This window comes from Camellia sinensis, chromosome 13 (assembly GCF_055761805.1).
Source record: "Camellia sinensis isolate YWXY chromosome 13, ASM5576180v1, whole genome shotgun sequence".
Classification (NCBI taxonomy): Eukaryota; Viridiplantae; Streptophyta; class Magnoliopsida; order Ericales; family Theaceae; genus Camellia; species Camellia sinensis.
In genome coordinates, this window is record NC_138973.1 from 20,980,225 (window position 1) to 20,994,453 (window position 14,229).

The following is a 14,229-nucleotide window of genomic DNA, read 5'->3' on the forward strand; positions in this document are numbered from 1 at the left end:
CAAACTATTCTTTTTTGGATTTTGGACTATGAGAGTTATTTGTTTCGATCTCTATTTTTTTACTTGTAGTAAGTATTGGTATTTACCTTGATTTCTTTCTTTCATTATCAATTGACAAGGTTGAAATTATTCTATCTAATTTTTTTATAGATAGTTTTCATGAATAAAAAAAAAGGAATCAAAAAAGAATCCTATGATTTTTTAAAATTGTTGGTTGTACAATGCAAAAAAAAAAAAAGTCTTTTTTTCTTATCTCAGTTAAAAAAAAATTTCAAATTTAATCAGGTATGTTTGGTCTTTATGAGAACCATTTGAATCAAGTAGTGTAGTGATTCGCATGATTCTTGCCGGCTTACACGAATTTTTACGCTTTATTTGGTTGATATTTGTCAGCAAAAATGCTTCCTAACCCCAGCTACCCCGACCCCCAGTGAGGTGGCACTCACGTGATAGTCACGTGACTATGTTTATAAGACCCAAACAACAGGTTCACATTTCATTTGAAATTTTCCCCTCTCCTCTCTCAAACAACGGTAATAGAACCATAAATCTGAGTTGCTACTGCCCCCTCACTCCGACGTCTGACTCCCACTCCGACGCCGGCGACCACTCATTTCCTTCACTCCGACACCGACAGCTCGTTCCCTCCCTTCACTCGCGAATCTCTCTGTCTCTCCTTCCCTTCACTTCAACTGTATGTATATTTGCGTATATATCTATCTATCTATCTATCTATCTATTTCCTGTTCGATGAATTGTGGAATCTCTCTGTCTCTCCTTCCCTTCACTTCAACTGTATGTATATCTGCATATATATATATATATATATATATATATATATATATCTATTTCCTGTTTGATGAATTGTGGCATTTGGGAAATTTGTGAAATTTCATTTATTATCTGTGAAATTTGTATGTATTATCTGTGAAATTTCCTTTTGATTTGGGAATTGTGGCATTTTCATTTACGAATTGTGGCATTTTCGGTTGGAGTCTTACATTGCCTTAAACGTGTTCGATGAAATTCCCCAACGAAATGTTTAATCTAATCATTTACGTTTTTGAATTGGTTCAATTTCTCCAGTGCATAATTTCTTCATTAAATCAATTTCAGGATTCATCTTGATTATACAGAAATTTCTGTACATAATTGGTTCAATTGGTTCAATTTCTATGCACCAGAAGATGGTTTAATAGTCAATGCCCATTATATGGTTTACCTTTTAATATGCTTTAATAGTCAATGCTGAAGGTGCATAAGGTGAATGCTTTGATTATAAGCAATTGCTGAAGGTGCATAATTTCGACTAAATAAATGACACAATGAATGCTGAAGGTGCATAATTTCGACTTGTCATTTCTGTTGCTTATAATCAATTATGAAAACCAGTGGGTCTTGTAACAGATAATTCAAGCCATTAAAAATATGATTAAACAATAATAATTACAGAATTATAATAAATAATAAGTAACCAGTTATAATAAAAAGCATAATGAGTAACCAGTTATAATAAAAAGCATAATGAGCTCTAGTTTCTCTAATGCATAAGAAGTTTTCATTATTGCAGAATTCCTTTCAAAACAAGGGAGGAATAAGACAAGTAGCATTAGTCTAAAAGCAAACTTGTGCTTAACACACATATATCAGCATCAGTGACCTCTACAAATGAAGAGTGGGAATCCATCTAAGAGAGCAAACCTAGGATTGATCATTATGGAATGACTTGATGGCAATCTCTGCAGAGTGTTACCTGATTTGCAGTGGTCTCAACCACAAGCTTCTTCAGTTCTTTGTCCCCACCAAGCCACTGTCATATATAAGAATGTAAATAAAAAACGGAACCTTGTCATCCAGAGCCTTGTAAACCTGCACCTTCAGCATTCATCTTCTGTATACAGAAATTTCCTTCCTTTATGTATTATTTTTAATTGCTAAATTATAAGATCATTTGAATATATATATTTGAAATTTCTGTTTTATCAGTGAGTAAATAGTACATAAAGGAAAACTGAACTTCAGAATGTGAAATGGTTTCCTCAACTTGAAGTATTATGTTGGTACCAACACCAATTGAACTCCTGCAGTTATAGAATGGGCCTGACTAATAAAATTCATATTGCTTACTCTAAGTGGATTTTGGTTGATAAGCTTATATTTTGGTTGCTACAGGACTCCTTATAACTGTAACTTAACTTATTAAGTTAACTTAACTTATTCTCCATTAACTTAACTTATTAACTTAACTTAACTTGCTATTTGTCCCTCTTTGCAGATGTCAACTTCAAGTGTCAGTGGCAGTAGCTCAGGTTGGTTGACATACGTGAACAGAATTTGTCGTACATGTAACAAAAAGGCCACCATCAAAATATCACAAACCGAGCAAAACAAGAACAAGTTATTCTACTATTGTAATGTTTGTGGTTTTATCGGATGGTGTTTACCTACGAATCCAGAATATGGAGGTCATCAAATTCAAACAGACGAAGTCCCAACTGTTGGCGAACAAGTTATGACCGAACGACTTCAAGCTATGACCGAACAACAAATACAGCTGATAGAACAACTTCAAATTCAGAACGCAAAGATGCAAAAGTTGATATATATGTTGTCCGTGTTGTTTGTAATTGGTGCCTTTGAACTTATGAATATATAATACGTAGAAGTAGATGTCAATGTACAAGTTGAAGTAAACTTAATACTTTTGTGATGTTTTGGAGGAAGTCATGTTTTGTTGTGTATTGAAACCTACTTATTGTACCTCTTTTGTTGTTAATGGAATGGAAAATGACTTGTTCAAATTTGTACACTTTCTTCAATACTCATTGAATGGACATTGTTAAATATAGGAAACTGTTGAATACAAGGTAACTATTGTTGAATACAGGTAAACTATTGAACATGGTAAATTGAACATGCTAAATAAACATTGTATATTAAATAACAAAGTTTGAAACTCATAATAGTAGACTACATAGTATCCAATCTTCTCAACATCAAAGTTTGAAACTCATGATAATAGACTACATAATTTCCAATCTAAAAAACAAACAGTTGGAATACATAGAAACTAGTCAAACAAGTCTGTAATATCCAAGTTTCCCGATGCAGAACCATAAATCTGAGTTGGAGCACTCATCAAACTTCCCTGTGTGCCACTTATGAAGTTCGATGGAGTAAGAGATGTGCCTCCAATACCATGGGCCACCTATGACAATTCATTGCAAAAAGTACATGTTAGAACAATACAAAGATGCAAAAGTACAAGAAGTACTCTTTCGAATACACTTTGTAAAAGTACATGAAGGCCTCTTTGGAACACGTACCGGTACATACATACTATTTTCTGTGCCAACCATATAAGGATAATACGGTGTTTGAGCTTGAGCTTGAGCTTCAGGTTCAAATCGGAGCAACTTAGCAGTCTGCATGTTTTGAAGAATAATTACATATTGAAATTTATGAATTGCTTTTACATACTTCAATATACTTTGTCAAAAAAAACATTTGAATAAACAATTTACCTTTGCTTTTGTTTGTTTTTTTGCTGTTGCCTTGAACCGATTAACAATTTGATCTACTTTGGCAACCTTCCGTTTTGTAACAGGACGACCTCTTCGCCGAGCAACCAAAGGACTAATCACCTTCCTACTAGTACCTCCTTGTGTAGAACCGGTGTGAATCGGACTTCTTGTTGAACATGGTAAATTACTCCCATCACCGGATTCTTCTTTCACGGCTCTCTTCTTGATTTCATCCAACCCAAGGTCTACAATTCTAGTTTTGCCTTCACAGTTACCAGCAAGTTGTACAATGGCAATCAATTTTTTGTTCATCCTCTCATAGGTACTTGCATTGAAATCATTCCCAAAGTCGGTATATGTGGTTTTGATGCATGCATATTCTCTATCCACATCTTTTCTCCACCAGGGAAAAATGTATTTACTTGGCACATTATTTATGCATATTCTGACAAGCACAGCGAGTGAGTGAACGTACATAATGCCTCTAAACTCAAACAACCGACATATGCATTGAACTTCACATTCAGTTGAATTAAAATAGACAACAAAGTCCACATGCTTCATCTTCTCAGAAACTACCATCGCTTCTTGGACATTATATGTACAAATTGATCCCTCCTCTTTCATAATCACCGCCTGACAGTAAACTAATCTCTTCATCTCTCCTTGAACTTCTTTGAATTTCGCATTAGTGTAGGCTTGCTGAAATTGCTTCTCAAACCCGTATATAGTTAGGCAATCAAACAATTTGTGTCGAGACTTGAAGTCTACTTTCTTCTCTTTCTCTACCTTATTTCTCAAGGCATTGTCATATTGTTCAATGAATTGCTTCAATGTAGTTTTTGGATTTACATATCCATCAAAAAACGCATTCATACTTTCACTTCGTTGTGTAGTTGATATGCCAGCCCAAAAAAAGTCTTTAACATAAACAAGTACCCATCGATTCCGCTCATCATATAGTACCCCCAACCACTCATTATCATAAAGATTGAATGTTGCAAGCATCTCTTCCCATTTACTCTCAAATTCAGCTCTTGTCAAACAGTCATAAACTGCATTTTGCATAGCCAACTTTATGGCTTCATATTGAGCATATCCTTTCAATTTCTCCGGAATTTTCTTCATGATATGCCATAAGCACCACCGATGTCGAGCTTGTGGAAACACAATTTCTATAGCATTTTGCATAGCTCTACACTGATCAGTTATGATAGCTTTTGGCGGATGATTTGACATGCAACTTAACCATGACTTGAATAGCCAAACAAATGTGTTAGTGTCTTCACTAGACAACAATCCACAACCAAGCAAAATGAACTGACCATGGTGATTAACTCCGACAAATGGAGCAAATGGCATGTCATATTTGTTTCGTCAAATAAGTTGTGTCAAATAAAACGACATCTCCAAATGCTTCATAAGTCCCCCGACTCCTTGCATCAGCCCAAAACAAGTTTCTAATGCGAAACTCCTCATCAGCATCAATCACATAAAAGAATCTCTCACTATGTGCTTGCATCCTCATAAAATAACTTTGAAGTGATTCGGCATCACCTTCCCCAAGCCTCAACCTTCTAGCTCTCTCAATGTAATTTCTTGCATCTCGCTCGTCAAATGTCAATGACTCGTATCCCCCTGCTTCGACAACCATTGAATGAAAGTTCTTAGACACCCCAATCCCTACTTCATCATTAATTTCTAATCTTCTCTTCACAGGAGTAAGAATTTTCTTATTTATTGCAAAATGACGTGAGTCAGTGGGAATCAAATCATGATTATGCTCAAGGTTAACTATGGTTAGTTTATATCTCCTATCCTTTTGTACACTACCTCGTACCCTTGCTGTGCAACCAATTTTTGTGGACAAACATGGCTTCAGAGGGTTGACTTCTGATGTCTTTCTTCTCTGCCCCACTCGAGAACATTCAATTGCAAAGTTTAGCAATTGCCCATCATCTCCAAAATGTTGTGCTCTATGAGCTATAGAAAATCCGACATGCTTAGCATATTTGCCATAAAATGTGTACACCTCTTCCCTTGAGCTAAAACACATACCCTTTTTAGGTTCTTCAACATGTTCGCCCTCATTTATTAAAGGATTCTCACCTTCAACATTTGAATCAACCTCCATTTCTGTACTTTGCGTACTGAAATAACAATTAAACAAATATCATTACAGAGTATGGAACTAAACTTCATATTTCAGATTTTATATAAACTGTTTACAGATTATGGAACTACACAGTTTACAGATTATGGAAATTATATGAAGTTTGCTACCAAGCTTATGAAGTTTGCTACCAAGCTTACAGATTACAGATTATGAAGTTTGCTACCACAGTTGAGCATAATTACTGATAAAAATTATATAAATTGTATTTGGTTAAAATGGTGCTATGGTTGCAGAAAATCCATAAGTAAAATGTTGAGGGATACAATTTCACGCATATTCTAGTTGAGCATAATGCCCAGATTATCTTTTTGCTACCAAGCATGCCTTTCTTGGCTGGAGGGCCACGGACTGTAGCCAAACAGAGTGCCGGAGTTGGAAGAGTGGAGTTCCAATATGCACTATCAATGCAAGGTAACAGTGGACGAAACTTCATTTCACACTTAGTAATTGCAATTCTATGCAGAAGGGATCCAAGAAAATGGAGGCCCCCACTTTTTTCATATATATTTTTATTATCTTTATTTTAATCTATGAAGGGGTTTGCTCTTGTAGGAACTCAGTGACGATTACCACCTAGAGCCAACTCACTAACGGTGATGTTTCACTATGTCAATCTAGTGTAGCCAAGTTAGTCAGATCAGTTAACAGATTTGTCCACAGCTAACAGATTTACCTAAAAAACATAACTCTTGTCCAAAATGACAAATTGATTATAGTTTACAGATTATATTTCAGATTTCAGAATTAGCATATAACTGAAAGATTAGCATATGAAATTGATTTTTTTACCTCATAAACCAGATTGATGGACAGAGACAGAGCAGAACAAAACCAGACAGAGCAAAATTACAGGAATTCTGAGGATAGATGAGAGCTAGTAATCTGATATGGTGGAGGAGGAGGAAATTTCACATTCTTTTGAAGAAATGAGTTAACATCTGAGACCCACTTCCACAACCCATACAGAGAATTTCAATCCTTCTGGAGAAAGACTAGCCACTAGTTTTTGCAGAAATTCCCGGCAAGCTATGGTGGAGGAGGAGGATGGCGGCGAGAGGTGAGGATAGGCGGGGGAAGACAGACAAGGATAGACGAGGATGGTGGCGAGAGTTGAGGACATACGAGGGAAGACGAGGGAAGACAGAAATTCCCGCTTTTTCCCTTTTTTTTTTTTTTTTTTTTTTCCAGCTGTGTTTACACATCAGCTGCCACCTCAACACCACGTCACTGGGGGTCGCTACGTCACTGGGTGTATGTAGCGAGATTGATTTGTCAGAGACTTTCTTGAATTCAATTAGGCGTTAATATGTCGTCTTATTACTGACATCAAAAAGCAAACCCAATCAATTGCCACCACAAAAAAAAACCACAACAGTAAAAAAAAACAAAGGAAGAAAACAGGGAGAAAAGAACAAAAACCAAACACATGAACTCCCCCAAAATCTATGTCAAGAGTGATAATAATAATACTAAAGGGCTTTGTATAACCAGTTGAAAACATGTGGTTTTGATATATTTTTTTCGTGTTCATGGACATATATATATATATATATTTTATCACTATTGTGATGGTCCCTAGACGATTACAAAGATAAAAACAAACCAATAGTCACCATTTGTCTCACTGTCCTTTCCTAACATCTTGGACAATCATCGGTTCATAGTATTGATTTCTTCGAAAAACCATAAATCATGAAGCAATTATCAGATCAATTTTCTCATAAAACCAAGCCCTACATATGCCCCATCTTCTAGCTTCTTCACCATACTCTTCTCATTGTAACCTTGTGATCAAGTCCATCCATTTTGCTAATTTATGTTGGTTTCTCAATGGTGTGTTTGGTATGGTGAAAATTGGGTTTTCAGTGGTCGAATTTATTTATTTATTTATTTTCAATGGGAAATGAGGGGGAGGGAAGAGAGGAGCGGAAAAACATTTTCCTTTCGGCCAAGGAAAGAAAATCAGAAGTGGTTTCTTGTGTTGGTGGGAAGGAGGGGGAAAGAAAGAGGAAGTGGGAATCATTTTCCTTTCGGGCTTCCAAATAACTTGGGGGGTGGGGGACAAGGAAAGGGAAATGGGGAGCTAACTCGTTTAAAAATGTAAATTTACATATTTGAACACAAAAATCTAATCACGTTTTTTATTTATTTATAATAATAATGAAGTTTAATATGACCTTTCCCCTTGATCAAATTAGAAGGAAGAAAATTCCAATTCAATCCCTTACGTATAATTCTTCATTGTGATAGCTCAATCCGTCGATCGTGTTAGTGTCACAAGATAGATCAGATGAATATATTTATAATTTAGCCCATAAAAACATGATGTCTTGATTACCAACACTTTGTCAAGAATCCCCCCTCCAACAAACAAAAAAAAAAAAAAATTACTTTCACCTAAAGTCCAGCTAGAATTCTCTCCAATAAGGAAACATAATTTGGATGCATAGGGGATGGGATAATCAAAAAAATCAAAAGATTACAATGCTTAACCAAATGTTGATCAGTTATTTCTATGTAAAGAACTAATTCCTCATTCAAAGGTATATAATTACATAGGCTCTTTAGCTTAGACATTGCATGTATCTTGACCGACATCGCACCAGTATCAAGTTATTGCATATCTAATAATGAAGTACACATAATCATTAAAAAATAGCGACATACAATTTATCTTATAAATCGAATATGTTAGATAGTTTTTTTAGGTGAAAATAAAACAATTTAAAATTCACAATATTGTTTTGAAAATATACTTCTCAAGACAAAACATCTACCCATGCACTCAACACAATCGATTGAAATAATCACCACAAGGCATTACTTGCAAGTTTCTCCCCTAGAGGTCTGGACCCATTGTTGAAATCTTCAAGTTGTTCCCTCCCTTCCAAGTTGGGACCAAATCAACACAGGCCACAGGTTACAAGACATGGTGACATTGTATATACACCCTAGTTTAGTGCCTCAAGAGATACTAAATAACCACTATTTAATTTAAAAAAAAAAAAAAAAAAAGACCATGTAGGTGGTTCCACATCATCAATTAATGTATAATTACAAAGTTGAGTGTATAGTAGTTGCCTAATTCTATAAACTAAAAGATAAAAAATAAAAAACAATAAATAAAAGGCTAACTACACCAACCAAGCCTGTATATTTTTTAACTAGTCTATCATAAGTTGGAGCTCGAAACAAATTTTTTTTTTTTTTTTTTTTTTTATGAACTTTCTTGGTTTATCTACGCAAATATAATATCACACACGTTACATTAACATTTTTATTTTAGTGATGAGATAATTTTTTTAATAAAAAAATAAAAAATAAATAAAATACACTATAAAAAATTAAAATTTTAGAGACTAAATCACTTTTGAGGGACAAAATATTTTGTTGCTAAAAGTATTATTATTTTATTTTTAGCTACAAAATTAAACATTTAGTGATGAATCACTAACTTTTTGGGACCAAAAATTTTTTCTTAAAAAATAAACCTTTTTGGCACCAAGTTATTTTGTCCATAAAAGCTCATTTTTTGACTTTTCGAGACGATCTTTTAGCGACTAGTCTTGTAACAACTGAAATTAATCCCTAAATATTTTTTACAACAAATTTATACTTATAGAGACAAAAAAAATTAAATTTCTAAAACTCATTTATATTATTGTGATAGGATAAGCCTATATGCATCAATGGAACAATAAAAATGTGTGATTGATCAAACAAGACAATCAAATTGGTCAAATTGGTTAATGGGATCCAATGTATGATTAGATCATTGTAATGTCTTATCTACTATAGTAAGTGTTTCAATTTTAGAATTTTTTTTTTTTGTCCATAAACTATTGTGCGTGTGGGCAATATATTTTATTAGTTATTAATGCATAGTTACCCATATGGCAAATGATTCTAGATAACTTAAACGTGGTCCAAAAATATTATGTCGAACTTGAAATGTTTGGTGATATAAGATTAAATAGAATATTATAATAACAAAAAAGTATTAAAAACCTTAAGAAAAATAATATAAAGGAATGTATAACGTTATGTATAAATAGATTTTTTACTAAATTTTCTTACTACAAGATAAAAAGATAGTAAAGCCCATTGTATAATAAGAAAATTCAATAAAAATTCTATATATATATATTTTATCAGAGTAAAAACTCTATTTATATATAGTATTTCCTAATATCTATCGAAATTATTAGAAAAATTATATATTAATATTGAAAAATAAGATTTTAAGAGCATGGAAAAATATGAGAAGCATGTTTCTTCAAAGAACAATATTTTCCAAAAGTTTTTAACAAGTTTGCAAAACGTGTTGAAAATGTTACTTTAAAAATTTAAAGAGAGTTTTGTACAAGTCAAATTTTTATGAGATAATTTATAGTAGGTGCTTTACTTTAATGATTTTGTTTACCTCTAACAATAACACACACATTTTTAAAAGGAATATACATCTCGTATAAGAATACTGTGGGGAGAAAATTCTATCACATTTAAAAAAAAATGACAATAATGAAAATTAACATTTGTGCACTTTTTTCTTTTAAACTTACCATTTCAAATAGTGAGTCTCTATTAACTGATGTGATCAATTAGGAATATTATTTTATTGATTTAACTGTCTGATCTACAAAGTTAATTAAGTGACTGAACACATTATTTTAATAATTTAACTGTCTAATCTACAAAGTTAATGGGCGACCGGAGACTTGGTCGCCACTCAATTTGCTCAATTTGCTTAGTTAAATAGCATGATTATACAAAATTACTTTCCACTAATAGATATAATAATAAAAAAAGATATAAATGTTTTCAACATGTATGATAACTACGAATCCCCCGTCTTAAACCAATCCTCCAAAACAAAGGGATGAAAGAGATGGTCTCAATGGGCAAAGGGGTGGGAGTGAGTGGGGGTTTGCCAAGCCATGATAAGGGAGGGATAAAGGAACAGTGGATGAGGGGGGTGAAAACATATCATAAAAGTTGATTTAATAGTGGGTTGATAAGGGTGTTTAACCCCATTGTAGCATAGGGTCCGAACCTACCATGGTGACCCCATTTCTCTCGTACGATATAAGTGTTGTATGGACTCATTGGGAAATGATGGAAAAAGGCCTTCTTGTTCAGTTGTATATCTGAAGCTTTGGTGCCATTTCTCTTCCCCTTCTTTGCCAACACTTTCTTCATCTCTGTCTCTCTATTTCTATCTCTATCTCTATCTCTATCTCTCTTTCTGATAAACAAACCTTGTACAAGTACCATCACTGTTGTTCTTAGTCCTCTCTCTGTTCTGTGCATTAATATACCTATATATATATAAGTACTCTGTTCTGTGTATATACCTCCTACCCACACTAGAAAATATGAGCTTTGAACTTCAAAATTCAGAACCAGAAAGCAGCTCCAACTCATTCTCATCATGTCCATCCTCACCTGGGTTAACTCAGTCTCTCACAAAAAAACAACCCAAGTCACAAAACCCAGAACCCAAGAAGATCAAGAGAATCAGAGACTCCGGTAAAAACCCGGTTTATCGGGGGGTCCGAATGAGAAACTGGGGCAAATGGGTATCCGAAATCCGCGAGCCACGCAAGAAATCGCGCATATGGCTTGGCACCTTCCCGACTCCTGAAATGGCGGCTCGAGCCCACGACGTAGCCGCGCTGAGCATCAAAGGCAGCTCAGCCGTCCTCAACTTCCCCGAACTCACCGGGTCTCTGCCCCGACCCGACTCTCTTTCTCCCCGAGACGTCCAAGCCGCTGCTGCCAAAGCCGCCGCGATGGACATGTTCGGCTCGCCGGCGTCGTCATCGGTTTCAGCTATGGAGTCGTCGACGACTTCCGATAATGAACTGAGCGAAATCGTCGAGCTGCCGAGTCTGGGAACGAGTTACGAATCGGCCGAGTTGAACAGTGAGTTTGTGTACGTTGACTCGCTTGATGGGTGGTTTTATCCTCCGCCGTGGTTGCAGAGTGGTGATAATGATTGTGAGTGTTTTTCCGACCAGGTGGCGGCGACGCCGGAGGGAGTAATTCACAGTAGTTTTGATGAGTCTTTGTTGTGGAATTAAGGATTATTTTGGGACGTGGATTAAAAATAATCTTTTTAATTTTTTAAATTATATTATCTTTTTATTTTTATTTTATTTTTTTTAAAAAAATTAAAAAAAATAAAAAATTAATTTTTAATCTATTTCCCAAAATGGTTTAATTATTAACTGTTGTGAATGTGTGCAATAGTTATTTTGTTATTTTTTTTTTTTTTATTTTCTTCTTCTTCATTTTTAGCTCTTTCGCTTTTTCTTTGAAGGGCTAAAAGACTCTCTATCTCTCTCTCTTGTCGTTGTAACTTCTTGAATGAATCTAACTGTACGGTGGTGTAAGGAGGAGGGGAAGTGGAAATGACATAAATAACCTTCCTTGGTTGGTGTACAGTATATGCTACACATTAATTTCCCATCTCTTTGTTTGTTTCATTGTTGCTAGGTGTCATGAAAAAAGTTTCATGAAAATAATTATGAAAATTTTATGATTTTTGGATTACACTTAAAATAAAGTACCACATACTAATCAAGGTAATCTAAAGGTCACAAATCTTTCATGATCATTTTCATGAAAAAAATTTCATGATCCCTACCTTTTCTCTTCATTGTTTGTGTGTGAGATATTTTCAGTTGGAATTTCCAGTTTATTTATTTTTGCACATTTTGATGAAACTAATGAGATGTTTTAAAAAATTGACTATTTTAATTATTTTTTATTGATTTTTTTAATAAAAAATATGTAAAAAATTAGAGGAATTTTTTTTTTTTAATACAATGATTTTTTTTAACTTTTAAACTATTTTAAATAATTGTCAAAACAAGCTTAAACTACAAGTTACAAGGTCCAAGAGTACAACTTCCATGGTAAGAATTTCGATAAAATAAAATAAGATTTTTTTTTTAGGTGATTAATTGTTTAATTTTATATAATTATTTTATTGTTTATGAATAATCTTGGTCTAATTGATTAAAAAGAAAAAGAAAAGAAAGAACGTACTCAATTACTGGGTTTCAACACATATCGTCATTGAATTTTCACTTCAAAACCAAACAATGGAATTGTTCTCTTCTTATACATTGAAATAATCCATTTCTTCAAATGTTTCTTTTTCAATTTTTCCCTCTTTGTCCCCTTCTTCTTATATGAACATAACTTTTCCACAAATTCTGTACAAAATAAAGTGACATTTTGTGAATTTATAATTATAAATCATCACTATCAATTTTATGAATTATTTTTCATCTGTAAAGTCCAAATCACAGTGGAAGTCTTTCTCAAAAACAAGGACACAGTCTTCATATCTGAATGGTGACATATAGCAACAAGCATTATTGAAGAGAAAAGAAATCAAAAGTTTACCCCATGATGTTCCACTGGACTTGCATTATGGCTCCGTTTGGTAGAGCTGTGGGAAAATAATTATAGATTATAACTTAACAGATTATAACTTATAGTTGTGAACATAAATTGATTTTTGATTTATAAATTAAGTTTCTCCTCCCACACTTAAAAAATAAGTTGATTTTTGACTTACAAAAAGCTATAATCAATATTGTTAAGTTGAACCAAACATATTAAAATAACTTAAATTAAGCTAAAAGGTAAAATAAGCTGAAAATAAACCTTTCCAAACATGACCTATATATAAAATAATAAGGCCTAGTTTGGGAAGACTAAATAAGTGCACTTTTTGACTTTTTATGAAATATGGATTGAGTTTGGGTTGGGTTTGAAGTGATGTGTTAGAGAGGTGATGTGACTTAAATAAGATGATGTGACTTAAATAGGATAGTGACTTTTTGACTTTTTGTCTTTTTTCAATCATGCCAAACTTGACCTAAGTATTGTGTCAGAATGTTTAGTAGTATAACTTTTCCTCATAATTTATGACATAAAATTATTTTTTAAAACAAATTGAAAAAAATTAATTGTTTAAAAATTAAGAAAAGTATTGTTAAACTTTAAAAATGAATTGTAACAAATCAGTCCTTTGAGTGGCTTCTACATAACACAAAACCGTTCCTTCTTTGTTTTCTTTTTTTTCTAAGAAGATTTTTATTTTAGACCATGTTTAGAAATATTTCCCGTTGGGGGTAACGGTAACTATTTAGACCATGTTTAGAAATATGTTATTTTTGAATAATTTTTTTAATTTTTTATGAAAAAATTTATAAAATAGAGAGAAAAAAAGACCTTTTAATTTTTTAATATGAATGATTAGTTTTTTTTTTAATTTTTTAAATAATTTTTTGATTTTTAAATTAAAATATTGAGTTGCTGTTAGTGTGTTTTGTTTCCTCCACACTTTCTTTACTATATATGTGGAAACAATTTGATAGAAATGACTCTCTCTTGGATTTTAGTTCTTTTCCAGAGACTAAAAGGTCATGTATTGAGCAGTGATTATTTTGTAATTTTGAAATATTATTTCACATTACTTATTACTTAGGTGACGTTTGATAACACTTACGT

General features: G+C 33.3%; 3 protein-coding genes across 3 annotated transcripts; 1 reads left to right on the forward strand and 2 right to left on the reverse strand.

Annotated features, from left to right (window-relative positions):
• Window positions 1–3,070: 3,070 nt before the first annotated feature.
• Window positions 3,071–4,886, reverse strand: LOC114262306 (protein FAR-RED IMPAIRED RESPONSE 1-like). Its single transcript, XM_082900333.1, has 3 exons — window positions 3,525–4,886; window positions 3,327–3,425; window positions 3,071–3,208 (listed from the first exon to the last, which is right to left on the reverse strand). The coding sequence occupies exons 1-3, from the start codon at window positions 4,884–4,886 to the stop codon at window positions 3,071–3,073; spliced, it is 1,599 nt and encodes a 532-aa protein (XP_082756459.1).
• Window position 4,887: 1 nt separating this feature from the next.
• Window positions 4,888–5,658, reverse strand: LOC114262304 (protein FAR-RED IMPAIRED RESPONSE 1-like). The gene has a single exon (XM_082900335.1). The coding sequence runs from the start codon at window positions 5,656–5,658 to the stop codon at window positions 4,888–4,890; it is 771 nt and encodes a 256-aa protein (XP_082756461.1).
• Window positions 5,659–10,669: 5,011 nt separating this feature from the next.
• Window positions 10,670–12,171, forward strand: LOC114261961 (dehydration-responsive element-binding protein 3). The gene has a single exon (XM_028202290.2). It carries the CDS (start codon window positions 11,076–11,078, stop codon window positions 11,781–11,783), a length of 708 nt encoding a protein of 235 aa, XP_028058091.1. The 5' UTR covers window positions 10,670–11,075; the 3' UTR covers window positions 11,784–12,171.
• Window positions 12,172–14,229: the final 2,058 nt, after the last annotated feature.

Bases quoted from the DNA above. Each gene is read 5' to 3' on its own strand.
- LOC114262306 (XM_082900333.1), bottom strand. From the start codon at position 4,886: ATGCCATTTGCTCCATTTGTCGGAGTTAATCACCATGGTCAGTTCATT. The intron at 3,426-3,524 runs GTAAATTGTTTA...CAAAACATGCAG, and splicing joins AAAAACAAACAAAAGCAAAG to ACTGCTAAGTTGCTCCGATT. The intron at 3,209-3,326 runs GTACGTGTTCCA...GAATTGTCATAG, and splicing joins AAAATAGTATGTATGTACCG to GTGGCCCATGGTATTGGAGG.
- LOC114261961 (XM_028202290.2), top strand. From the start codon at position 11,076: ATGAGCTTTGAACTTCAAAATTCAGAACCAGAAAGCAGCTCCAACTCA.
- LOC114262304 (XM_082900335.1), bottom strand. From the start codon at position 5,658: ATGGAGGTTGATTCAAATGTTGAAGGTGAGAATCCTTTAATAAATGAG.